The 26513-nt window shown below is 58.6% G+C and overlaps 1 protein-coding gene across 1 annotated transcript in view; it reads right to left on the bottom strand.

Moving 5' to 3' along the window:
• Positions 1 to 9008: 9008 nt before the first annotated feature.
• TRIM62 (tripartite motif containing 62) overlaps positions 9009 to 26513 on the bottom strand; it is a 28740-nt gene continuing 11235 nt past the window's right edge. Inside the window, exons 3-6 of the mRNA XM_004614276.2 lie at positions 23924 to 24019; positions 17981 to 18237; positions 16813 to 16928; positions 9009 to 10991 (exon numbers count right to left, since the gene is read on the bottom strand). Of these exons, the coding sequence (XP_004614333.1) occupies positions 10441 to 10991; positions 16813 to 16928; positions 17981 to 18237; positions 23924 to 24019 (1020 nt within the window). The 3' untranslated portion in view covers positions 9009 to 10440. The remainder of the gene's footprint in view (positions 10992 to 16812; positions 16929 to 17980; positions 18238 to 23923; positions 24020 to 26513) is intronic.

The raw sequence follows: 26513 nt of genomic DNA, 5'->3' as shown, positions 1-26513 counted from the left end.
TTATGACGGTGACAGCAGCAGGCTTTGGTGGATGAGTAGGAGTTAGCTGGGTAGGAAAGCCTGGGAAGTTTGAGAGAATTATCCCAGACCAAGGCAGTGGGAAGCACAAAGGAACAGAGGTATGATAATGTCATTTCTTGAGAGCTAAAGTACTGGGTGGAAGAAGAGAATGAAATGGAAACTAGAGCACCCTGGGAAGGCTGTGCTCTGGAGGCAGCAGCAAGGGGGAGAAGAGGTTTTATACTTTAGGCCACTCCCTGAGAGGTTGTGAAGAGCATGTGGCCAGGCTCACTACAACATTCCCAGTGATCCTGCAGCCAGTAACCACACTCTTCCAGACTTTCAGGTCAATTGTTATACAGCGATGGAAGAGTAGAACATCAACAGAGAAGAGAGACTGCACTAGGGGATTGAGAGGAGATGGTTGTAGCTCTGATCAGAGAAGTTGTTAAATGGGGCAATGAGTGGGGATGTTTGAAGAGCAAGGGGTGCGCTGAGATAATAATGAACAAAGAGCAGAGAATGAGCACTGTCAGTGAGCTGTCTGCGTGAATGAGGCAGAAGGCAGAGAAGAGAACAAAGGCAGTGTTGGGCTAGCAAGGGAGTTGGGATTAGTTAGAACTGCCAGTGTGTGAGCCCCTGGGGATAAGTTTAAGAAATAGCTCCTTGAGATTTCTGGGCAACAGCAAGAGAGATTAACAAGCTAGGCGGGAAGAAGAGAGAGCGGCTACTGCCCTCTGAGGAAGAAATAATAATAACGTTAAAGCAGAATCCAGACTTAATCAATGGCTGAATAAATAGCAGTACTCCTACATTAAATAATAGCACGGTAGCACTGTAGCACTGTCATCCTGTTGTTCATCGATTTGCTCAAGCGGGCACCAGTAATGTCTCCATTGTGAGACTTGTTGTTACTGTTTTTGGCATATCGAATACGCCACGGGTAGCTTGCCAGCTCTGCCGTGCGGGCTGGATACTCTCGGTAGCTTGCTGGGCTCTCTGAGAGGGATGGAGGAATCGAACCCGGGTCGGCCGCATGCAAGGCAAACGCCCTACCTGCTGTGCTAAATAATAATAATAAAAATTTTTAAATATTAAAAATAATAACAAATATAATAATGATGATAATAATAATAAAACATAATTCAGATGGGAAGAATGAGGAGACCACTCTTGCCTGAATTAGCTTCACCTGTCAAGTGTGCAGGGTAATACTCTCCTCTTTATCCAGTCCTTCCTTCAGCCAAGAGTCACAGTGACTTCTCTGTGCCAGGCACTGTTCCAAGCCCCGGAGACACGGACATGAGGCCTCTTTAGTGCCCTACGGACACGGCATTCCTGTCTTGGTTGTAGGAAGAGAAATATGACTTAGCTCGTGGCAATCACTTTCTCCAGCTCTGCTTCTCTCTGACACTTTGATTTCAACACATACAGGGATGATCTTCCAATTTTCTGTCCCCCGTGTCTTGGCCTCTTTCAAAGCCTTGTCCTTTCCACTGAAGTCACTCCCCTGTGTGGTCATACCCTAGGCCTTGCCACATCAAATCCTCTAAGCAACAGCCCACGCCTTCTCAGTGACTCTCCCTCCTTATTCAAACTCCATCAGTCTTTCAAAGCCAGGACCAGAAACGTTTTCTCGGCCTTGCCCAGGGCACCATGCAATGCTGGGGATAGAACCCAGGGATCTGCAATGCGTTCTAGCCATCTTCTGGTACCCTGGATGCTTTCCTTAACCCTCCTTCCCCGATTGGTGCTCTTTGTGCCCCACCCCCACCCCCCGGCTCCTGCATCTCACACAAGAGCTTCTCATACTCGGTTGTCATTCTTCTATTCTTACCCCGAGGGACTAACTGGTGCTTCTTTGTAGTTAGGAGTCAGCATGTGACACATGTGGACAGTGGACTGTAGGCAGAGGGAGCACGTGTCTGAGGCCCTGGGCTGCAGGAAAGAGCCCAAACTTTTGTTCTGATGGTGTGAGACCCAGGTCTCCCTCTGTGGGCCCTTGAATCCTGGAGCCAAGGCAGTCGCTGAGGGATGGGGGAGGGAGCCACCAGCTCAGGTGCCAGTGCTCCCAGTGGTTCCCAGGCCATTCGAGGTATGTGGGTCACGGGTGTTAGGGCTCTGCTTCCCACAGAGCCGTGCCAGTAGCAGCCGCTCCATGACCTCAGAAAAGATGTGAGTGCTTTCAGATGGGGCGGGGGGCAGCTGCGGGGAGCCCAATGGGCTGAGCACATGCTTTGCATGCAGGAGACCTGGATTTGATCCTTGGCATTGTGTGGCCCACCGAGCACCACTGGGAGTGAGCCAGGAGTGCCCCTGAGCACTGCTGGGTGGGACCCCAGACAGAACCAACAAAGGCGGGCACATTTATATTTTTGTTCTTTTGTTTGATTTTGTGGGGGGTTCACACCCAGCAATACTCAGGGTTACTCCTCGCTCTGCACTCAGGAATCACTCCTGGTGGTGCTCGGGGAAGCATGGGAAGCTGGGGGTTAAATCCGGGTCGGATACATGCAAGGAAAACGCCCTCCCCAGTCTACTATCTCTCCAGGCTCCAGAGGTGGAAAATTATGAGGCCTACAAGGCCTGGATAATGTGAGAGACACGCCCCGGTGTGTGTGTGTGTGTGTGTGTGTGTGTGTGTGTGTGTGTGTGTGTGTGTGTGTGTGTGTGTGTCCAGGAGCGCACCCATCCATCCAGCCTGGAGGATTCCTGGTCCTATAAAGTTCCCCGTGGAGGCCTCAGCAAGCCAGAGGGGGTATCCTGGGAAAGGAAGGTCAGCCTCGGTCCACAGTCCCTCAGGGCCTAGTCCAGGGGCCGTAGTTGCGCTTCCAGGGTCTGAGGGCCTGGTGGGTGACGGCCACTGGTACCGGTGCCCGGCCCAGAGGCCCAGCCTCTGCACACCTCAACAGTCTCGACAGGGCTCCAGCTGCAGGGCAGAGGAGACAGCAGAGGTGGCACCCCTGGCCCTGCACGCGCCACGGGACTCACCTGGGCCCCTCACGGGGAAGGTGCTCTGGGCCCGGTGAGCCGAGACCACCGGCGGCAGGTCCTCCACAGGAAGCAGCTGACGAGCAGCAGAGTGGAGGAGCAGAGCAGGGTGGGGATGACGATCACCTCGGCCGTCAGGCCCACATCTGGCCGAAGGGAAAGCGGCATCGGCACGGAGATCCCGGCTGCTCCCCCGGCCCCCAGCAGCCGCGGCCCAGCCCACCTGGCCCCAGGTCCTGAGTGGGCAGCACGGAGGGAAGGTTCCGACGGGGAGGCGCGTGTGAATGACTCTGAGCAGTGGCCAGGGGTTCTTTTCTGCAGGTGCTCAGACTGTGTTGTCCTGAGCACACAGCAGACTAACACACCGAGAGCAGCACATGTGTACACACGTGTTCTGGCAAGTGTGCTCAAGGGGCTGAGGGCTCTGCAGCTCTATTGCAGACTCTGCTCCTCCAGCTCTGCCTGCCCCGTGTGGAAAAACCCCATCCCCGCTTAGACCTGGTGTCACTTTAGAGGTTCCAGTAGGAAATGGTCCTCTCCCCTCCCCTCCCCTCCCCTCCCCTCCCCTCCCCTCCCCTCCTCTCCTCTCCTCTCCTCTCCTCTCCTCTCCTCTCCTCTCCTCTCCCCTCCTCTCCTCTCCCCTCCCCTCCCCCTTCCCTCCCCTCCTCCACCCTTCCCTCCCGTTCCCTCCTCCCTCCCCTCTCCTGTCTTCCCCTCCCCTCTCCTCCCCTCCCATCCTCTCCCCTCCTCTCCTCCCCTCCCCTCCCCTCACCTCTCCTCTCCTCCTCTCTCCTCTCCTCCTCTCTCCTCTCCTCTCCCCCTCCCCTCCACTCTCCTCCTCTCCTCTCTGGTCCCCTCCTCTCCTGTCCCCTCCTCTCCTCTCCCATTCCCTACCTCTCCTCCTCTCCGTTCCCCTCCCTTCCCCTCCCCTCCCCTCCCCTCCCCTCCCCTCCCCTCCCTTCCTCTCTCCTCCCCTCCTCTCCTCTTGCCCGCCCTCCTCTTGCCTACCCTCCCCACTCCTCCCCTGTCCTCTCCTCCCTCAGCCCTGTATCCCATATGCATGCTCCATCCTACTATCCATCTTCCTGGAACACGCAGCTCTGCTCTTGCTAGGCGGGCATGGCTAAGTGGGGTGGAAATGGTCCTCTCAGGTGGGGATTAGACGAGAGGAGAGCGATGACATGCATAATGCTTCACAGTGCACCAGGGACAGGTCGTCAGTGCCAGGGACTTTGAGAGGACAGAGGAAGTGCGTTCAAAGTTGTGAATCTGAACAGATTTTAGATTCCAGAGCTCAGAAAGCCCTTTGGAACCACACAGTGAACTGGTGAGGAGCCAGGGCACCCCCCCATACCACACACTTGCGCGCGCGCACACACACACACACACACACACACACACACACACACACACACACACACACACACCTTCAGCAGACGAAGGTCTTGCCCAAGATCCATGCTCTCTCTCACACTATTTGGCTAGAGAAGTCTCAGGCCCAGCACGGGCTGGGTCTGGGGAGTTGGGCACTTGCTTCAGGAACCCGAAGTTTCCAAGTGGCTCAGCTCCACTCTGCCTCCCGCCCCGTCCCTTCCCCAGTCCTGTGGGTCTGAGGGAGAGCCGGCAGGGGCCGCGTCCAGGGGCCACCTGTGCTCCCTCCGCTCCGCTGCTCCGGCACTCTGATGCCAGGAAGGGCAGCTACTTACTGCGGCGGTGCCCGGCAGAGGAGTTGCAGGGAGGCTGCGTGCCCATCAGTGGGGTGCAGGCGGCAGGCGCTCAGGGTCTCCCGGGGGCCTCCTTTCCTGAAAGGCAGGGGCAGGTGAGACTGCCCGGACTCACCGTGGGACCCTCCCCGCGGAGGAGCAGGCTTCCAGGGCTCCCTGCGTCCATCCTCCCTTACGCTAACCTGACGTGTAGGAAACGACCAACACTGCGAACGGCTCCTGGTCTGCTTGAAGAGCGCAAATCTGGTTGCAGTAAGAGGGTGTTGGAATTGTTCTCGAAGAACGTCTCAGGGAGGGGCTTTGCGGCCCGGGCCGTCTGCTGGGAAGTGGGGGGCTCTGACAGCAGCCCCTTCTCTGGGCGAGATCCCCCAGCCCCACATTGCCCGAGGGCCGGGGCCTCTCTCAGTCAGGGGGCAGGGGCCCAGTGGACCAGGGCTCCCTGCCCGCACTTACCCACCACTGCCATGCCCCCTGTGCTGCTGGTCACATGTGGCGCTGCCACAGCTCTGACCCGGGGCAGTGTGGCTGGTGGATGAGGAGAGGCCCGGCTCCCGCCTCCTCTCCTGCCAAGGCCACGGGGGCCTGACCACGCCTTCTCCCCGGGGCGCCAGTCTCCAGGTGTGGGCAGGAGGAGGGTGAATCCACAGTGGGGCGATTAGCGGTTCAGAGCAGCTGGGGAGTCGGGAGGTCTGGGTCTCGGTCTGGCCCGGCTCTGGCACCCCTGTTCTTCTGGGTAAAGGGCAAGGCTGATTTGGGGGGTTTGTCAGCAGCTGTCCCGACGTCCGTGCACTGGCCACCATCTCACCCAGACTGCCTCCACCCCGGGGGTTGCTTCTTGACTGCAACCCCAGGTTCTCATCTGTCCCCTCTCCTGGGAGCTATGTCCCCGACTCTGAGGACCCCGTGCCCTGGCCGGCCTTGGGCAGAGTAGCCTCATCCTCAGTGCTCTCTCTCCTCAGCCTGCCCCTGCCCCCTCGCACATGTTCACCCTCTGGGCTTCATCCCTGGCCTGGATGAGCCCCTCTTGGGTCCCGTCCTCACCCCCGCGGCCCCTCGAATGCTGGCTGGCCCAGAGATCCTGACTCTGTCGTGGCGTGGCCCTGGCTAGAAGTGATGCTCTCTGGGCCTCAGGATCGGGCAGCAGCTGCCCCAGGCCCCTCCAGCTTCCAGATTTGATCATGGCCAGGCCTGCAGTTTCCAGGGGTTCACTAGACCCCAGGCCTGGTACCTCTCGCCCTCGTGCCATGGCAAGTGTAGGAAGCGTCTACGCGGGCCCAGCGTGTCAGTCTCCATTAGATTCGTGGAGCGAGTACGGGCATTTTGTGGGCACTTGGGCACAACTGCAGAGCCGTCAACATTCCGCAAGAAGGGAGAAGACCCAGCCGTATCTCCGGTGTGAAAACAGATGTAGTTTCATTAGATAGAAAAAACACAGAATAATGGGTGTGTTTCAAAACACAAGCCGCCCCCCTCTGCGACCCATTTCCTTCTGGGGTTCAGGAGTCCAGGGGCCGTGGGTAGAATCACGGGCGTCAGAGCAAGGAGTGAGAAAACATGCCTGGCGAGAAAGATGAGTCTTGGCTCTGGCTGGCACTGCGCCCCTCCCAGCCCCCTGCCCCCCCCCCCCCCGTGCCTCTCCCCCTCCCCCATAGCTCCCTTCCTGGAAGCCTAGAACACACCCTTCGCCTCTGCCTGCCGGGGCTGTATTGGGGCGATGAAAGCGCTGCCCCTCGCCCAGGCAGGGGGGTGACCTGAGGCTGCCCTGGCATGAGCAATCAGCTCCCGGGGTGGGGATGACATCTCTGGAGCAGGGGACGCTGGTCCTCGGATCCCCTGAGCCAGCCCCGTGCTACCAAGACACCTTATCTCTGTTGTTTTCAGCTGCCGTTGCCTCCCTGGGGAGGAGCAGAGCTAACGCTCTGGTTAGAGGCCTCGGGGGCCCAGCCCTGCCCCTCAGGCAGACGCACCCAGTTCTGGACAGGAAAAGGAGGTGCAGAGTGGGGAGAGGGACCTGCTGGCATGGGGAAGGGTTGGGGGCGGGTAGGCAGTGCCTTCCCGAGGTGAAGGAGGCGCCACTTACCAAGTATACCCTGGCAGGGAGCTGGACACACTCTGAATACTGGTCACTCTTCACCCAGTCTCTAAAGTGGCCCCGAAAGTAGAAACGCATTTTCTGTGTGTGTGTGTGTGTGTGTGTGTGTGTGTGTGTGTGTGTGTGCGCGCGCACACACACGTGCATGTACTCTGGATGGCCCTGGGTCCAGTTTGCAGCGCTTTAGAGTACAGGTTGCGGGACCCCTGAGAAGCAGCATCTCGACTCGCGATCACGGGGCTAAGAAGACCAGCCTCACAGGCTCTCTCCATGGTCGGCAGAGGAGAACAGCATCTGCGGGCCAGCAATGGCCACTGCGAATCAAGTGACTGGAGTCTGTGGACTCTCTCTCCGAGGCTGGCTACCTCCGAACCCACCTCACTGGCCCAGGTCCGTGTGGGGTGCCTGCTACCAGCCCCCCGCTTCAGATTCTTCAGTTCAGAAATTCCCTGGGGCTTGGCACTGCCCCGCACAGAGTCTGATTTCCAGGGCACGGCCATCTGGTGCCACCCCAGAGTGTGAGACACCACAGCTAAGGGTGTGTGTGTGCACTGGTCACTGCAACACCGACAAGGAGTGGAGGGGAGACAGTTCTCTAAGGCCGGAGGAGCCCCAGCTTCCTAGAATCTCCAGATCTGCATGCGGGTTAATCCCTATAATCACACCAGATACTCAGAGTGGACGCTGGGATGGGGCCAGCATTGGTGGGGCTTAGAGCTGAGGGGCAGGGGAGAAGGGCAGGATGGACCAAGCGGGGCGGGGGGCGGTCTCTGTGCCCCAGAGTGAGATGAGCAAGGACAGATCCACTGAGTGTGGTTTTGGGGGACCCTCAGAGGTCTGAGACAGAGGAGGGCGAGGGGTGGACTGGGGGAGACTCAATTTCAAATCCCCCCTAATGAGGTTGGAGATCTAGAACAGTGGGGAAGGTGCTGGCCTTGCACGTAGTTGGCCCGGGTTCCATCCCTGGCATCCCATATGGCCCCCCTCTTCCCCTAACAATAGTTCCTTGAAGTCCTTGCCCATGACCCTCTTCTCCCTAGAACCTCAGACCAGCCAGTGACTGGGCAGTCCCCCTCTCCTCCCTCAACCTCTGAGGCAGGGCTGCAGGGACTAGGGTGTCTCACAGAAGAGCGAGCAGGTCCGGGTGGGCCAGCCGCCTGCTCTTCACAGCAGGCCCCAGGGGACTCCGACTTCCAGGGGGTGCAGCGGTGTATGGGGGGGTAGGATGGGGAAGCACACCTGGGCATGCACACCCACACAGCAGGCCCCAAGGCCTTCAGGCCAACGGGCTCCCAAGCCCCTCACACAGCATGAGCGGAAGGTGGATTCCTCAGGTTCCGAGTCAGCTCAGAGACTCAGACCCCACTCCCACACACCCAGTTCCAGATGCCAACTGGGGGGCAGCAGGAAAGAGGCAGGGCCTTGCTCATTACCCTATGACGCCTATTTCCAGTGAGGAAACAGAAGCAGAGGTGAAGTCGTTCCTCTGAAGTCACACAGTGACTTTGGATTCATGCTCAGTGTGTGGAGTTCAGACCAGGCTCTTGATTTTATTGGTTTTCGGGTCACAGCTTGCTGTACTCAGGGCTGACTGCTGGCTCTGTGCTCGGGGCCACTCTTGGAGGGGCTCGGCATACCATAAGGGGTGCAAGGGTGCTGGGGATGGAGCCAGGGTCAGCAGTGTGCAAGGCAAGAACCTGACGTGCTGTGCATCTCTCAGGTCTCTGGTCTCATTACTCCTTTGAACCCCCTGTCTAGTTTTAGGGTACCCACACCCCTTCCCCTGGGCAAAGACTGGCTGTGTTTCTTTTTGGGTCACACCCGGCGATGCACAGGGTCACTCCTGGCTCATGCACTCAGGAATTACTCCTGGCGGTGCTCGGGGGACCATATGGGATGCTGAAATTCAAACCCGGGTCGGCCTCGTGCAAGGCAAACGCCCTACCCACTGTGCTATCACTCCAGCCCCCCTGGCTGTGTTTCTGGGTTGTGACAAGTGCTGGTTTAGAACTCTGGTCTGATCTTGACCCATTTGTTTACCAGTGTGGGCCACGGGCCAGTGGGCAAGTCATAACCTCTCTTGGAACTCATTTTCCCTCCTCTGTGAAATGGGCACAAGAGGGACAACCTGACAGGACTGCTTGGCAGGCCAGCACTGCCCCCATACAGACACCGCAGGAGACAAGAGAGGCAGGCGTTCGTGCTTCTCCGTAGGAACAGAACATCTCGCAATTTTATACAAATTCGTCATAATTCACAGAAATGGGCAACACTTAAAATAAAAATACTGCTTCAGGGTGGGGCGGGGTGCCCAGATTCTGGTAGCTGAAAGGGCAGCAGATGAGCTTGGGGAATCCAGCCATGCCCCAAGGTTCTGTTGATCGGTCTCTGCTGGGGTGAGCGTGGTGGCCCCCTACCTCACTCTCCCAGCTCAGAATCTGGGCTTGGGACCAAAGAGGAGAGACACAGCTGGGGAGTCCCGTCAGCTGCTGCCAATCAGCAGATGCTCAGGGCCTGAGGCCCCTCACCCATCCCTTGGAGGCTCTTCTGCTGCTCCAAACCGTGGCGAGAGCCGGGACTCCGGCACGACATGCTTCTTGCTCTCGAGCCAGTCTGACCTCCTTCTAATGCGCCTGTTCGGAGGGTGGCGGCTGGGAAGAAGGAAACTACATGTCCCAGGCTCCGCTGCAGCCGGAGCTCTGGATAGGAGTGAAGTTACCCTGAACAGAATCCCTGGGCTAGAGATCTGGCGTCGCGGGTTGAACTGAGGGGAGGGAGGCAGGCCTGGGAGGTCCGTATGCCAGAACTGTCTGTCTGCAGATGCCCGAGAGAGGCATGCTGAGCCCGGGAGCTGCTCCAGCCCCTGCAGGGCTGCTCTGCTGACAAGTCCTGTCCCACTAGATGAGTCCAAGCAGCACCTGTGCCCTGCAACAGAATCCTCGGAGAGGAGGAGGCGGGGCCCGGGCTCAGGGCCCGACCACCCCTGCTCCTCTCAGCAGCGAGGCCCGAGCATCTCAACCCTGTTCCTGCTACTACTTTAGGGTCCTGGGCTCTGCGTCACTGGGGGCACAGACCTGTGGGCAGGAAGGTGGAGGCGTGGTGACAGGAATGTGCTCGCGACCGGGACACTTCCACGGGGTCTCAGGTCATTTTTTTTTTTTTTTTTTTTTTGTGGAGCAGTGGGGCAAGGAGGACCCCAGAGCTCTAGGGTGGGTCTGGGACAAGCCAGGACCAGCTACGATCCGGGTCCGTTGTGGGCTGGAAGCAGGGCAAAACGGCCTGTCGCTAGCTTGGTCGGGGGCCAGCCCGGAGCCTGGGAGCCGCAGAGGTCCTGTGTATCACGGCTGGCCACACTCAGTACTTTCTGAGCTGGGCATCTGGGGCGGGGGGAGAGACGAGGAGGCAGAGCCCTGCCCTGGACAGGAGGGGAGAGAGGAGAGGCAGGTGGCACCCTTACACCACAGCTGCGACCCCTGCAAGGTCGGGGCCACAGCACATTAGCACCGGAAGAGCGAGCTATCCCAGAGCCCGGCTTTCGTTCCACAGACAGGGACACGGGACCACCACGGAACCCGTTGGCCTGCGGTCTCGGGACAACCCCGTGGGGCCCCGCGTGGTCCTGGCCCGCGGCCTCTAGATGCGGACGGTGTTGATCCGCAGGGGCTGCACGTTCTTGCCGTTGGCGTGACTCTGCCCGGGGCTGAAGTAGGAGCACAGCTTGCCGGGGAACTTCTCGCGGAAGGTGTAGAGCCAGGACATGTCGTCGGCGTTGTAGAAGATAAGCAGGCCCTGGTCGTAGTCCAGGAAGACGCCCACCTTGTCCAGCTTGTCGCGGACGTTGAGCCGCGTCCAGGGCTCGGTGCAGGCACTGTACTGGTTGCCGTCGTGCATGACGATGCAGTAGAAGCCGCGGCTCGGCTGGATCTGGATGCTGCCCTTGCGGCTGGCAGCCTCGTGGGCCAGCCCGATCACCCACTGGGTCTTCTCGGCCACCACCACCTCCCAGTAGTGGACGCCACTGCTGAAGGCCTCGGAGCCCAGCACCGACACCTCCACGTCGAAGCGCTTGGGAGAGTCCTGCAGGGGCTGCGGATGCAGGTTCCCGTAGGCCACGATGGTGCAGTCGTCGGACAGGATCAGGCGCTGGTGGGCGGTGCCCGGGTCCAGGGTCAGGGCGGCGGGCACTGTGGGGGGCAGGGGGAGGAGAGGGTGAGTGGGGAGAAGGCACAGGAACCCACTCTGCCAGGTCTCCCTGAGAGCTGGATTCTACTGAAAACCAGCTTGACCTCTCTGGACCTCAGCTTCCTCTTCTGTGCAATGAATGGGAGGGTGACAGCTGGGGTCCTCCCAGAGTTCAGCTGCATTGCAGGGGAGCAGGACCCAGGAGAGCCACAGGGGAGCCGACCCACCACCATCCCTCAGTTTCCAGTGCCCCACCAGACATGCCAGCCAACAGAAATTCTTTGTAAATTCTCGACTCTGCTTTATGTAGCAACATGGTACCAAGTAGGAGGCATTTCTTTTATAATTTCCTTTAAAAAAAAAATTTGGAGCCACACCTCGCTGTGCTCAGGGCTTACTCCTGGCGGTGCTCAGGGGACCGCAGGGGCAGATCAGGGTTGGCTGTGTGCCAGGATAACCAACCCTGCCCCCTGCCGACTGGGAGGACTGTCAAGAGAGAACCTGTGAGTCTGTCTGGTTGGAACTGTCACTGGAACTGCTCCCTTTTGATCTCCAGGAAGAATGCTGCGGCTGCTCTGCCCACCGCCTGGGGCCGTGACCCAGGGCAGCACCTGGCCGGCCGGCTGGGCAGCGTGTCTTTCACGTGGTATGTGTGGACACCTCCGGGCCGGGCCGACATGCCTGGTATTTTCATTGTCTGTCACTGCCTTGGCACAACAGTCAAATCCGTATACGTGTGGGGTCTAGATTCACACGTAACCTCGAAACTGTGAACAGTCAGCTGACCTTCCGGGCACCCAGGCGCTGCAATGAAGCCCAAGACGGGAGGCCAAAGCGGAAAGCGGCTGACGCAGGTTTCATCAGAGGGACGAGGAAACTGGCCCACAGAGGAGAGGGGGCTGCAGTCCAGTCTCCCGCCCCCCTTCCGGTCTGCTGATCCTGCCCCCGCCCCCCCAACACACACACATTCATGCCGGAAGCCTCTGCTCAGACTGCTGGGTCCTCTGCTTCTGAAAGGCACCCCACCCCCACCCCAGGGCCCATTCTCTGGGAAGCTTCCCCGCTGGCCATTGGGTGCTCACCCTCCCTCGCCCCCAGGAAGAGTCCTCCCTGCACACACTGGTGGCAGGAGGCCAAGGGCCATGTTCGAGACAGTGAGATTCCCCCCTCATGTGCCCAGGCACGGGGAAGGCCTCTGAAAGGTTCCCCAAACCAAACACACACTCAGCAGTGCAGCCCCGGGCACCGGGCTCTGGGCTGGTCACACTGGCTGAGCAGGCGCGCCAGTCTCAGGAACTCGTGTCAAGGAGGCCTCTGTTTACACCTTCCTTCCGGAGGGAGCTGGTCGCCCTGCTAGACGGGGACTTCCTTGGCCTTGATGACCATGCCAGGCCAGGGCAAATGGAGGGCAGGAGAGGGAGGAAGGGAGAAGAAACCTCACGACTGGCTCCTCAAAGTGCAGGAACACTCCCCTCTGCTCTCAGGCGTGCTCCTTATCTGGTGGAGCAGGGACAAGATTATACTTGGCCGGGACACTGGTCCCTGCTGCTGTCACCTCCGCTGGCTGCATCCATGCTCAGAAATAAAACGCCCCAGTGATGGCCATCCACCCTACAGGGAGCAAGAGCCAGAACTGCTTTTGCTCATACATCCAACAGAGCAAAACTGTGTTGTGCTTCCAACTCTCTCTTCCTGTTCTTAGAACTCAGAGGGCCGTATGGAAACAATTAGCCCTGTGACTCCAGGGGTCACTGGAAACACAATTCTTTGTGCGGGGATCGAGCAGCCGCTGGGCCATGAGAGAGAAGAGACCGAGTCACAGGGTAAACATCCACCCTGCTGGCCTTGCAGGGCAGTGGGTCAAAGGCCGACCCTCCTGCCCCCCAGGAATGTGGGGACTCCTGCAGCGGGGCAGGGGTGCAGGAGGTGTGTGGGGGAGAGTCCGGGAAGGGCAGAGCTAACAAGATACAGATGGGGCCTCTCTACCTGGAGGGCATCCTCACAGGTCTGCGGAGGGGCTGAGAGGGGCACTACCGAGGCGGTCAGCAGCAGCAGCTCCCCATGCCCCGGGCGGAGCCTGGCCCAGGTGATAGGAGAGCCCAGTGACCGGAGGAAACAGAGGCTGGGGGCAGCAGGCCCAGCGGAGGGGCTGGCATGTGGGCAGGAGAGTTCAATTCCTGGTTCTTCAGCCCACGCCCGGTAATGAGGCCGGTGCCACGGGCTCATCAGGCAGACAGGAACTCCCGAATACCACGAGTGCTACTCTGTTACTACCCGCTCCAGGGACGGGACGCGGGCAGGGTTCTGATTGGGTGAACGGGGGCAGTGCCGGCTGTTCATAGGTGGTGCTGCCCTGGAGGCGGGGCCAAGGGCGTGGCCTTGTCTGTCTCCTGGTTAGCTGGCGGAACCAGACTTACGTGTTTACATCCGAAAAGGTCATCCTGGCTCCTGCCTCCCATGCATCCTGCCTCCTAAGCTAGAAGCCCTGGTTTCTGGGGCTCCTTCCGGCTCCCCACCTGTGAGACCTGAAGGGCGTTACAGCCCTCAGCACAGCGGGGGAGACGGCCAACATCTTTCCTCCTCCGAGAGGTCGGTGCCTGTGCACTGACTGAGCATCTCTCCACCTCCTCGCTTGTCCTCCTCTGTCAGACCCTGGGTGCTCTATTTTACAGCTTCTTGCCTAGGCCTTGGACACGATTTTGTAAGAACATAAAACAAGGGTCACAGAGAGCTCAACAGGCCGAACACAAGCCTTGTGTGAAGAGGCCTGAATTCAGTCCCCTGCCCCTCGTGGTCCCTTGAACACTGCCAAGAGTAACTCTGAAGCACCAGCTGGACCGGTTCCCTGAGAGAACCAAGAATAGGCCCTGAGCACTTCCAGGAGTGCCGGGAAACTAAAAGATAATTTTGCTTCCTTTAAGCATCTGTGAAACCTCCAGGTGAAGAGAAGCTGATGGCGCCCTGGGAAATATCTTCTGGTGACCATCATCAGCCATGCTCCACAGAAACTGGCCTCAAAGAGGCAGACAGCTGAGTTCCATCCCCCAAACCCTGCGCAGGAACTGTTAGACTGTAGAAAATGTTTCCTGATCTTGTCCTTCCCCCACAAGCGAGCTGAGATAACTGCACACTAAATCCTTAACTGGAACCTTTGTGTCTTCTGGCAGACAGTACAACATGCCTCCGAGGCTCGCTGGCCACGGCAGAAGTCGCTGACTGCACAGCTGCCCACCCATCTGTAAAATCTTCCCTTTCTAAAAAATGGATTTTGTCTTCCTAGGTAAACCATGTGGTCCTGCATGCGAGATGGCTCATCTCCCAGCCTGCTGCCTTTGGCCAGTTAAGCTCCTTCCTGAGCCGTGGCCATGCCTCTCAATTGGCACGAGACTGCCCCGGTGGCCCTGGCACATCACTGCGGCTAAGCTGAGCCACAGAGGTGCCCCCAGGCTCAGCGCCATCACTTAGCAGTGTGGGCCACTGTTCCTGAGGAAGCGGCTGAGCGCGATATAATGGTGGGTAGCACTGCTCTGCCCTCTGGACAGGCCTTTACACAATGTGGGCTAAGGCCTCCTGCTTCCTGCTGCCCGGCCCAGAAAACATCTGCCCACTCTCCAGGTGGTGGGTACGTCACTGCAGCCTTGGGAGCACACACCACCACCCCCGTTTTTCTTTTTCTTCTTTTTTTTTTCTTTTTGGCTCCACCCAGCGATGCTCAGGGGTTACTCCTGGTTTTGCACTCAGGAATTACTCCTGGCAGTGCTTGGGGGACCATATGGGATTCCGGGAATCGAACCAGGGTCGGCCGCGTGCAAGGCAAATGCCCTACCTGCTGTGCTATCACTCCGGCCCCTTCTTTTCTTCTTTTCTTGGTTTTTGGTTCACACCTGGTAGTGCTCAGTGCTTACTCCTGGCTCTGTGCTCATGGATCACTCCTGGCTGGGCTCAGGGGACCGTAAGGGGTGCCGAGGATCAAACCTGGGTTGGCCACACGCAAGGCAAGCACCTTTCCTGCTGTACTGCCTCTTTGGCCCTGGCACCTGTGACTTCTCAGTGTTAGGTGTCTGCTCAAGCTGCCATGTGGGCTGGCAACAGTGGGAACCTGAGCCAGGGTCCTTCACACCAGGGTCTTTCATCTCTGTGGAAGGGGGTGACTAACGAGACACCCAGCTTAACTCCCGTATCTAGAACACCCGAGAGGCTGGACCACTCTGCTCGTGCCATCAGCTGGGCCCAGGAGACTTGCGGACCCACTGATGCTCGGCTCCCAGTTGGCCTGGTCACTCTCTTTCTGGGTTAGGCTCAAATTATTTTACATGCCTGTCACTCCCTTCCTGTGACAGGACACTTTATATACACCTCCCTCCCTTCCCTGACTTGGCAGCGCTCCTCCTGCTCACACCCACTTCCCAGTATAAACTATACTAGAGAGAGCAGGAACTTCCTGCCAAGCAGCCTAGGGACACACGGCAGAGACCTTCCCCAAGGAGGCTGGACAGGGCTGCTCTCTCCCTGGAGGCCTGTGTCAGACTGACCAGCTCCTGCTCCTTTAATAAACTTACTTTGCTTTCGCCTAAGGGTCTCACTGTCCTGGGAGCTTCTTTTTGTTTTGTTTTGCTTTCTGGGCCATACCCAGTGGTGCCCAGGGCTTACTCCTGGCTCTGTGCTCAGGGATCACTCCTGGTGGGCTCGGGGGACCCACAAGGGATACCAGGGATTAAACCCGGTTCAGCTGTGTGCAAAGAAAGCACCCTGGCCCCACCTGGTAGCTCTTTTTACCACCCTACTGCTTGGACCTAGTGGGACCTGGGTTCAAGTTCCAGTCCACATTCACCTGTGGCCCTGGAAAGCTTATTCAGCTAAACTGAGGAGCTGTGGGATGTTTTTGCTACAATAGTAACATTAAACAGGCATCAACCTACTGCTCAGGATTATTACCACAAAGAAATCATGTGATTCCATTTTCACGCCTGCCGTGGGAGGTGAGTGCGTCTGCTCCCAGTTCAGAGATGGATCAGAGTGTGTAGGCACTGGCCCTGCATCACACAGCAAGGCAGTGGGCCTAATGGAACCCCAGACATCTGGACCCAGATGAGCAGGAGGGGAAGGATGTGTGGTCAGAGTGAGGGGAGCAGACGCTGGTGTCCCCGGAACAATGGGCCACCCGGCCAGAGTTGGGGCTCAGACCAGGCAGCTGGAAGCGGGTTTCCTGTGTTAGCTAAGAGCCGGGGCTGGGCTGGGGTGGAGAGTGGGGGACCTGTACAGGGGAGGAACAGGCGCTAGGGGATCTCAGGTGACCCACTAGAAAGCCCGTGGTAAAGGCGGAGTGGCAGGAAGCTGCTGGAATCCACAGGCTGGTCTCTGGGGGCCCTGCCCCGCCCACCCAGACACAGAGGCCCCTGTCCGGGCAGAGGAGCCCGCCTCACATCACAGGCCCCACAGACAAAGGAAGAGGCCCGGCTAACCAGGTCACTCTGCCCCACCTCCCCAGGGGCCGCTGTCCTTGGCAGGAGGCGGGGGTGCCCGCCGCTGCTCCCTCAGCCCCTCTTCTGCAGGTACTGCATCTCAGCGAGGGTGGGTCTGCCTCCCAGGGGGCATGGGGCATCACTGAGTGCCCTGCCCGGGAGCTCAGTCCCTTTATCTGGAGGCTGTGCATACTCATCAAGCTGTGCGCTTGGACCTTGGACCGAGAGCATTCCAGGGACTCTGCAAGGCCCTCTCCGGGCCCTCTGCCCAGCCCGGTGCCGGGTTCCAAGAGGGCAGCGAGGCCGGGGTGTGCCGCGAGGAGCTCAGCTCTGGCCGTGGGAGTGGCAGGCAGGGCCTTACCTGGGTGGATGTCCTGAAACAGAGACTTCCAGATGGTGTACTGCAGGGGGCCGGTGTACTTGGACGTGGGGAAGTCTTCATAGGTCAGGTTGGTCTCGTGGACTTTCCCCTTCAACCTGGAGAGGGGGAGAAGGAGCAGGTGGTTGTGTGGCGTGGGGTCCACACGGGGCCCCTGCAGCACTGTCGGGGCAGCTGATGGGGAAGGCTCACACGTGAAGCCTGAAGCCTGCCAGACCCAGGCTCAGGGCTGGCTGTGCCATTCTTCCCTTCCTTGCTGTGACTGGGTGGTCTCTGCAGCTGAGCTGCCCTCTGGGCCCCTGGGAAGCACCTCCTGGGCCTGGCGCCAAGTGCTCGGTCAGCACAGGACACCCAGAACACCCGCCGCCAGTGCTCAGTACTGAGCCTCAACATGTAGCTACTGAGGGTTGTTATAATTGAAAGTGACTCTCTGGTCCAGGCACTCACAGTTTGACACGAGTGGAACTGATCATTATGCAAAATCTTCCAGGTAATCAAAAAAAGGGCAGGGGCTGGAGAGATAGCACAGTGGATAGGGCGTTTGCCTTGCACACAGCCGACCCAAGTTCATTCCCAGCATTTCATAAAGAAAAAAAAAAAAGGGCAGCAATCCTCTATTCACTTTATAGTGTGGCTTACAGGCACAGCCATTTTTTTTCTTTTCTTTTTTTGGGTCACACCCAGCGATGCACAGGGGTTACTCCTGGCTCATGCACTCAGGAATTACTCCTGGTGGTGCTCGGGGGACCATATGGGATGCTGGGAATTGAACCTGGGTCGGCCGCATGCAAGGCAAACACCCTGCCCACTGTGCTATTGCTCCAGCCCCTAGGCACAGCCATCTTATACACCTTTTTTTTTTTTAGGGCAACAGTCAGTGATGCTCAGGGCTCACTCCTGGCTCTGTTTTCAAGGTCCACTGTTGGTAGGATTTGGGGGACCATATGGGGTGCCAGGGATTGAACCGGGGTTGGCTGATGCAAGGCAAGCGCCTTAACCCTTGTGCTGGCTCTCTGGCCCCCATATGTATTTGTTGGTCAAGATGTGCGTGATTCTCCACTAATGACCCATCTTTCTTCATTCTCACCCCTGCGTGACTAGGGAGGGGTGCCCATCTGGGGCTGGCCCTCGCTGGCGGGCGGGCACTCACCGCTCGGACAGTGAAGCCACCCCGGCCAGGAAGGAGTGCCGGTCGGTCTCGGCCAGCCGCTCCTGCAGGATCTGCGCGCCCTCCTGCACCTTGCGCAGCTGCTGGCTGTAGCGCTGCACCTTCTGCTCGATGTCGGTCAGCGTGCGGGCCGTGTCCGCCTCCAGCTCCTCCAGCATGGCTTTCTGCCGCTCCCGCAGCAGCCGGTGCAGCCGCTCGAAGGCCTCGCCGATGGTGGTCCGCAGGCCTTTGGTAGAGGACTGTGGGGACAGGGAGAAGGTTACGTCCGGGAGGACAGTTGCTGACCCCAGGGTGAGAGAGGGAAGGGCATGCTGCAGGGGCTGTGGGGGCCCACAGGGGGCACTGTGGGGCCTGTGTGGGGCTGTGGGGAGTCACTGGGGGGTGCTGCGGGGGTATTGGGGGGGTGCCGGGGGCAAGGCAGGCGGTGAGGCCCCTGCAAGAGACTGTGGAACAAAGGGGCCCCCAGCCAGGGCAGGGCTAGCAAAGGACCGTGTGGAATGAAACTGCTCCATGGGACACAGGACTTGAGAGGAGAGTAGGGGGGCATGGCGACTTGAAAGGACATCTAGAGGAAGCCTCGTGGCCCCTAGTGACCGGAAACAAAGGTGTTTTTTTTTTGCTTTTTGGGTCACAACCGGCGATGCACAGGGGTTACTCCTGGCTGTGCACTCAGGAATCACTCCTGGCGGTGCTCGGGGGACTATGTGGGGTGCTGGGAATTGAACCCCGGGTCGGCCGCATGCAAGGCAAATGCCCTACCCGCTGTGCTATTGCTCCAGCCCCCGGAAACAAAGGGGTTAAGGGTGATGCCGAAGTTTCCAGCTTGTGCATCTGGGAGGGATAGGACATCTGGGAGTGTCTGGGGACCGAGATGGTAAGCTCTGGCTGGATAGTGCAAAGCACTTATTTTGATCAAAATATCGAAGGGTCGGGGGTGGGGGTGGGAGAAGGGTGGCAGCTGAGAGGAAAGTTCCTGGCTGGCCAGCACGAGGCTGTCTGTGAGTTCCATCCCCGGCATCGCCCCACATGCTGAGTTTGAGGCCAGCAGCGCTGCAGTTTGGGATCCCCTGGTGCCGCGACAAAGGTGCACACTGGTACCTGTCACCTGTACGCACCAGGCAGGCGTGAGCCCAGCAACCTAAGGCTGAGCCCTTCTGAGCTCTGCCAGGAGCGTGTGAGAGAACCGCTACTGGCGCCAGGGGAGAGGACAGTGGTTAGGGCGTGTGCCTTGCAGGCCCCTGACCCTGGGCATCGCCGGCTCCTATCACTACAGGGCCTGAAGCTGCATGCTCAGGTTCTAGCACTAAACCACCAGTCTGGGCAGCAGCATCCCCCCCTCAGAATGAAAGAGAGGGAGCCCCCAGGGAGTATGTCATGATCAGTGCAATGAGCACACAGCCCAGCAAACACAACACAATGCTGAGTGTGTGGGCACCACAACTGAGGGTGTGCAGGAGGAGAAAGAGAAGGAAGAAAAAGAAGAGGGAAGAAGGCAGAAGAAGGAAGAAGAGGCAAGGAAGGAGGGAGAGAAGGGGGGGTTGGCAATGAGGAAAAAGGGGAGGGGAAAATTAATAAAAACCACTCGTGGGAGATGGCAGCACAAATGAGGAGATCACAGGTGGCAGTCAGCTTTCTAAGCTGTGGGGGCTGGCGCACTGTGGTCACGTGCCCTGTCCTGCCACCCTGAGCGGGCCTGGACAAGGTGGCGGTCAAAGCCATTCCCCAGAAGGCCATCAAGTGACCTCTCATTATTGCAAACCATAATGCCCATAAGTAGAGAGAAAGGGCAAAACGAGGCAGGAGGAGGGGCGGGATGGGCCGGGGGAGGGATACTGGGGACATTGGTGGTGGAAAATGCACTGGGGGAGGGATGGGTGTTCGGTCATTGTATGACTAAAACTCAAACACGAAAGCTTTGTTAACTGTAGCACATGGTGAGTCAATTAAAAAAAAATTAAACAAAAAGAAGGCCATCACGGACCGAGACTATTTGTCTGGTCCTTATGGCACTACGGAGCTCGGGAAGGGGCTGAGTGAGGAAGGGCGCAGGTGCTGGGCCCAGCAGCTGGTGAGAATCACGAGTCTCATCTCTGGCTGTGGCAACCTCCGTTGTCTCCTATCTCTGACCCTGGTGTCTCTGCTTTCCCTTTCCACCCCCTTCACTTCGCTGTGACCTTGGCCGGGCACTCTACCAGGGTCGTGCCCCTGGTTATGGGACAGGCACACCTTGTACAGGTGCTGGTCGAGCTCCACACGCTCCGCGGTGGTGCATGACCATGTACTACTCAGGGCCAAACTCCTTTCACCCTGGTGCTGGTGCACACTCTGTTTGTAGTTATTTGGGGGCCACGCTCCTGGCCAGGTGCAAGCACATCTCACCCGGGGCCAAGCACTTTAGTTCCGGTGCTGCGTGTGTTTGCTGTGTGCTGGAGGTCACACATACGGCGCATGTGGACGACCTCAGGGATCAGACTCACGACCTCACTCTCGCTGAGCTGGCACCTTTTGCTCCTGAGCCATCCCCCAGCTCCTCAACCTGTTTCCTGCTCTGTGCCAAGGGTGACGCACGGCAGGGTTACGGGGAGGATTAGCCCTGGGAGTGCGCACAGAATGCAGGTATTGTTCACGGAGCCGAGAGAGCCTGCGGAGGCCAAGACTCAGTCCAAGAGGCGCATCCCTGAGTTCTTCGTGAGGAGCTAGCTGCTGAACCCTGAAGGGCGGGAAGGGCGTCAGCCAGGGGAGCGGGAGAGTAGGCAGAGGCTGCAGTGTGAGCCAGCCGGACACGGCCAGCAGGACCGCAGCGGCGTGTGGGGCCTGCCTCTGCAATTTCACTTTGTGGGGTTTGGCTGGAAGTTCAGAGAGTCAGGGACCCCGCTGTGTTCAATGCCCAGGGCTCTGTGGGAGGCTCAACAAAGGCTCAATTAGGGGCTGTTCCCTCCCCACCACGGCTGCCGGAAGAGCTGCTGGCAGTGGGCCAGCCTCCCTGCGCATGCCCACCCAGAGCATCGGGCAGACAAAGGGGGTGGAGGGGAGCCTGGGATGAGCAGCTGCCCGCTGGTGGCCTGCCCAAGCCCCTCACTTAGCAAGGAGCCAGGCTCTTGTGGTGCTGATGCAGGTGGGCGAGACTGCATCAGCTGCACATCAATGTCTGCCCTTGCTGCATCACTGCTGCTGCCCCTCGAAGCCCACGGCCTCCCCCTCGCTCCTCTTCTACCACTCTGTGGCAGTGTCTGCCCCCCCCACCCCTACTCATCACTAGCCCTGGCTGTTCCCCTTCCCCTGTGGCAGTTCCCTCTCTGCCCAGTTCCTCAAGGCTAGGCTGGGACAGCGCTGCCTTCTCTGATCTTCCACGCCCACCCGTTGCCCCAGACTCACCCTGCTTTGGGGAGGGTTCCCTGGTCCTTACTGGGTGGGGGGGGCTCAGCAAGGCTCCCGGCCACCGCATCCACCTTGCCAATGGCCGGTCCTATGTACTCCTGGCCCCCACAGTTCTAATTCTTTAATCTGCAAGTCAGACCCATGTCTTAGCTGCAAACTTAGCCCCCTGAGCAATCCTTCTAATATTCAAACTGGACCACGGCCAGAGCTACGTTTAGGAACATCGTCTGGCTCCTGGATGATTAATGAATGCAAAATTCCTTAGCCCAGCATTCAGTGTCCTCAGTCTGACCCTTTAATAATTACCCCTAGTAACTCTAATTCCACCTGCCTAGGGTGACCCCCTCAAAAATAAAACAAACAAACAAACAAAACAAAAAACCAAAAAAAAACCAGACCTTAATTCAACTGGTAAATTCCTACTGACCCTGCCAGGCCCAAACTAAAGGCTGAGTCTACCTTCTCTGGGACATTTCCCTAACTTGATCAGATGGTCAAGTAGTTCAGTGTTCCCAGAGCACTGGGAAAATACTCTTAATACAACTGCTCCCCTGGCCTTTACATGCTTTGCGGCTAGTAAGGGACCCCTCCCCATCAGGTAGAAAAGGCATCTCCAGGGGGGCTGGCCCAAGATGGCACTGCAGAAATGACTGAAGATTTCAAATCTCTCCTGGGGTCCCCAGGATAAGAGGAAGGGAGGGACACCGGGAAGGAGGCAAGTCAGAGGCAGAACTCTGGGTCTGGGTACGTGCTGATGGTTCTGCTCTGCCCACCTGGCCTGCTGACCACCAAGCCGGAGAACACTCAGCTGCAAGTGGGAGAGGCGTGAGGCTCTAACAGCCGGGCGCAGTTTCCCAGTGAGCTCCCTCCCCCGTGGGGCCTCAGCTCAGCACTCCACCGCTCGGTGCCTCCTCTTCCTTGCTGATAACATGGAGCAAATGACAGCTCCCACCTCCAGGTGTGTGTGTGTGTGTGTCTGTGTGTCTGTGTGTGTGTGTCTGTGTCTGTGTGTGTTTGCTGGTCACACATGTGCTACAAACAAAGGAGGCGCTATGCAGGGGGCAGGCTGGGGTGTGAGGCAAGACCTCGAGGGGAAACAATCCCCACCGCTGAGTTGGACTCAGCGTGTCCTGCGTTCCCTAGTTCTCTCTGGGGCAATGTCAGCCCACAACGACCCGGTTCCCCCAGCTCCAGGGCCAGGAAAGCAGCTGTCATGGCAGCCCATGACCTCCCTGGGGACACCCCGGAGCTGGCGGGTGCCTGGTGGGCTCAGGAAAACACCCTGCCAAGAACATGTCACTGGGCCGGGGCCAGCCACGGAAAGCTCTGGGCCTGGAGGCGGAGATCAGACGAGCTGCCCCGCCTGCAGGGCCACCAGGAGAGGGGCAGGCGCCGCAGGAAGACCAGGCCGGCACCAGGTGAAATATGACCTCCTGAAGCATTTCTTATATAAACACCCCGGTCCAGACAGGATGTGGGGTTGGGGGAACTGCAGGGGAGGTGGCCCCTGCTGGACCCCCCAGAGGTAGACAGATGGACAGGAAAGCAAGGGGAAGAAGAGGTCAGTGGAGAAAAACAAGAAGGGGGGGGCAGTGCAGTGAGGGGAAGAGAAGACGGGGAGAAGAAAGAGACCCTCACACGTCCCCGCCATCAAGCTACAGTTGCCTTTTCTTCACTGGAGAGGTGCAGAATCAGCGGGCATATGGGGAAACTGAGGCTGTGAGAAGTCAACAGCCTGGGGTTCTGGGGTTGCTTCCCAAAGGCTGTCTGTTGGGGGTCCTGCCTACAGGCACTCTGAAATGTTCCCTGAAAATGTTTGCCACAACCTTCCTGTGACCCCACAGCTGCAGATGGCCAGGCTGGGGTTCAGATCCGGTTCTCCAACGGCCGCTCCCAGGCACAAGGTGACCTCCGAGGCATGGAGCATCCCCGCTGCTGGCCACAGCACCTCTGCCTGCCAGGGGAGCCAGAGCCAAAGCAGCCCAGGGTCCAGCAGCTGGGCCCGAGACAGGCCAGGGTTAGGGAAACTAGAGGAGCCCCTGGGCAGGGTGGGAGGACCCACGAGTCAGGTCTGGAAGGAGCGCGGCCGGCCACACCACACCCAGGAGGAGGACGCAGCTCACCCAGAGTCACACCAGCGGCTCAGTCAGAACCCAAGAGATGCCTCTCAGGTCTAGAAGAAAGACTACTCAAGCCCTTGTACTAGAGACTGCAGGTTTGGGTCTAGAGCCCGGGCATGAGCTTAAGGAGGGAGACGATTCTAGGTCTCAAGGAACACTGCGGGCTGGGTGCCGCGCAGCGCAGGGGTTTAGGGGAGGAAAAGGGACTACTGAAGTTCTCCCAGTCCTGCCCGGCTCTGGGGTTTTCTGGAGGGGACCTGTCCCACCTCCTCCCACATCCAATCCTTCCTGGGAGTCCCTCTAGGGTGGCGCCCCACCCACTTACCTACAGCGGAGCCCCGCCCCCTTCCACTCGGCCCCGCCCCTCCCTCCCGGCCCCGCCTCCAGCCCCCTCCGGCCCAGCCCGTCCCCAGGTCATCAGGCTCACCTTGGTCTCGGCCAGCTGTCGCTTGAGCAGCTGCAGCGCCTCCGTGTGTTCACGCTCGCTAGCCTGAAGGGCCTGAAGCTGCTCCTTCAGCTCCCTCTGGAATACACAAGGCTGGGATGGAGCCCGGCGTTCAGGCCTGGGAGTTCAGCCCTATCGGGCATCTCCACCTCCCACCGTCCACGTCCTGCCCCAATTCAACCCCTCCAAGTCCTGTTCTTGTTACGTTCCATCTTTCACCCGGAGTTTTGCAGCAGCTTTCTGCCTGGCCATTCGAGGGGATTCCTGGGCAGGCTCCCGCCTCAGTGCTCTGAGCAAGAAAGGCTGTCCCTCTACCGTTTCCTGGGACAGGAGCCGGGAACATTCTCCCCTGACTTCCAGAAGGCTAAGGGGCTACACTCAGCCCTTGGCTTCTGTCTGTCGTTTGGCCCTCCCCAGAGCCCAGGGGCCAGACTGTTTCTAAGGAAGAGACAGATACTGAGGGAAGAAAATGGCCCCAAAGCACATGAGGGCAGAATTGGAACTGGAACTCAGGCCGTGAGACTGTGGCCCTGGGTCTGGACAGATGACACCGTGCCGCCATGCCACCCACGACAGACGGCAAACCCGTGACCCACGATACAGCACAGCCGTGCACAAGGCCAGAATAGGTCTGCCTGGCTTCCCTTCACCTCGGGTTCCAATGCGGCTGGTGATCTCGTCTTTAAGAATGGGGGGGTGGGGCTGGAGTGATAGCACAGTGGGTAGGGCGCTTTCCTTGCACTCGGCCGACCCGGTTTCGATTCCCAGCATCCTGTATGGTCCTCTGAGCACCACCAGAAGTAATTCCTGAGTGCAGAGCCAGGAGTAACTCCTGAGCATCGCCAGGTGTGACCCAAAAACCAAAAAAAAAGAATGGGGCACGGGGGAAGGACTCTGCACTAGAGTACTTGCCCTGCAAGAGTGAGGGTTCGATCCAAACAGAACTCTGATGTTTTGTTCTTTATATCTATCTCTCTATATGTCATTTTTTGGTATTACTTTTGACTTTCGGAAAATGTATTCAAAATTGCTCCTCTTCCTTCCTGAGTTTGAGGGCATCACCTGTTTCAATCTTGTGCTTGAAGCAGGTGTCTCCCCCCTGCATTCATCACCCTCCGCATCCAGCCCAGGTGACCTTCATTCTGGCTCCGGGTCGCTCTGGGCGTGTTCCTGGCTATGGCCGGGCACTTGCTGCTTCCTCTCAGATGCTCCCCTCTCAGCTGTTTTCCCAGGGGTGCCTTTGGATCATGGGTGGGTCACTCACATGCGCTACCTCGGAGGCCTTTGACTGGACCACCCCTGTGTCAAAGCCTCCCTCCCGCCATCACAGCCCTGCGGCAGGGTCATCCCACCCCTCCCACTGCCATGCTTGCCCATTCCTCCACTGTTTCTTTCTTTGGCCCTGTTTACGGAGCACTCCTCCAGGAGCACGTTCTCGGGTCTGCCGTCTATGCTGAATAGCACCAGCACACAATAGGCCTGCTCAATCGTCAGCTGTCAAATGAACGCGTGGAGGGGGCCCCCTTCCAGTACCGGGTCCAGAGGTCTGCACTTACAGAACCAGCCCATGGCATCACAGAAGGTTCTTCTGTCTTTCCAGCTTCTGGTCCTCCAGCAAGGGCCCGTTTGTTCCTTCTCGAAATCCCCCACACTCACTAATGACCTAGCGGAGATGGGGGGGCTCCAGAACGCTTACTTTGGGAACGAATTTCCAAGGAAATGGCCTCTGGGCAGGGCCTGAGGTCCTGAGCTAGCCCTGGTTGTGAGTGATGCCAGCAGGCAAACTTACCATTCCCATTCATCTCCTACCCATGCACCCAGTTGTCAGGAGGGACCCGCAGAAAACAGAATCCCACCGATTTGACACACTGGATAGCAACAACCCAGGAAGATTCTGGAATACAATCATCTTCGCTTAACTCTGCCTTAGTCATTATCTGACAGCATTGACTGGGCAACTACGAAGTGGCAGGCGCTGCTCGGACTTGGGTCTACCGCAGAGGACCTCACCAACGCTGCCCCGACCCAGGGGAACCTCCCAGCCTATGGGGAGACAGGTACGGAACAGGGGAAATGATGACCAAGGATGCTCTGTGCTCTGGAGGAAATACAGCAGGCAGCAGGGTGGGGCGAGCTTAGGAAGGGGGCGAGAGGAGGCGTCTCTCAGGAGGGAGCAAGTGAGATGACAGCTGGGGGACGAGGAGAAGCTGGCGTGAAATGCGAGTCAGAGAGAAAAGTAGGAACAGCTGTTTTCTGCGACTGGCGCGCTTGCACAGACGTGCTGACGAGAGGCGCTCCGGCAGCCAGCTCCGGCCACGGCCCCCCCACCCCCCTTGTGAGAGGGAAGTCACAAACCAAAACCAGCAGGAAGGAGCCTGGGTCCTTGGTGTCAGTGGGGGCAGCCAGACCCTCAGGGACGGAGCGAGATGCGAGGCCCTCAGGATTTCGGAGCGTTTGCCCTGCTCTGCAGTGTAAGTGCTCCTGCCAGAGACCGTTTCAACCTCTCAGCAGGAACCACTGGGCAGAGCTGGGGCGAGATCTGCACAGTCAGCTCGCAGGCACCAGGCAAGCT

Source organism: Sorex araneus, chromosome 5 (genome assembly GCF_027595985.1).
Source record: "Sorex araneus isolate mSorAra2 chromosome 5, mSorAra2.pri, whole genome shotgun sequence".
Classification (NCBI taxonomy): Eukaryota; Metazoa; Chordata; class Mammalia; order Eulipotyphla; family Soricidae; genus Sorex; species Sorex araneus.
Note: the sequence above shows the minus strand (reverse complement) of the source record. Positions and strands in the feature narration are given on the sequence as shown.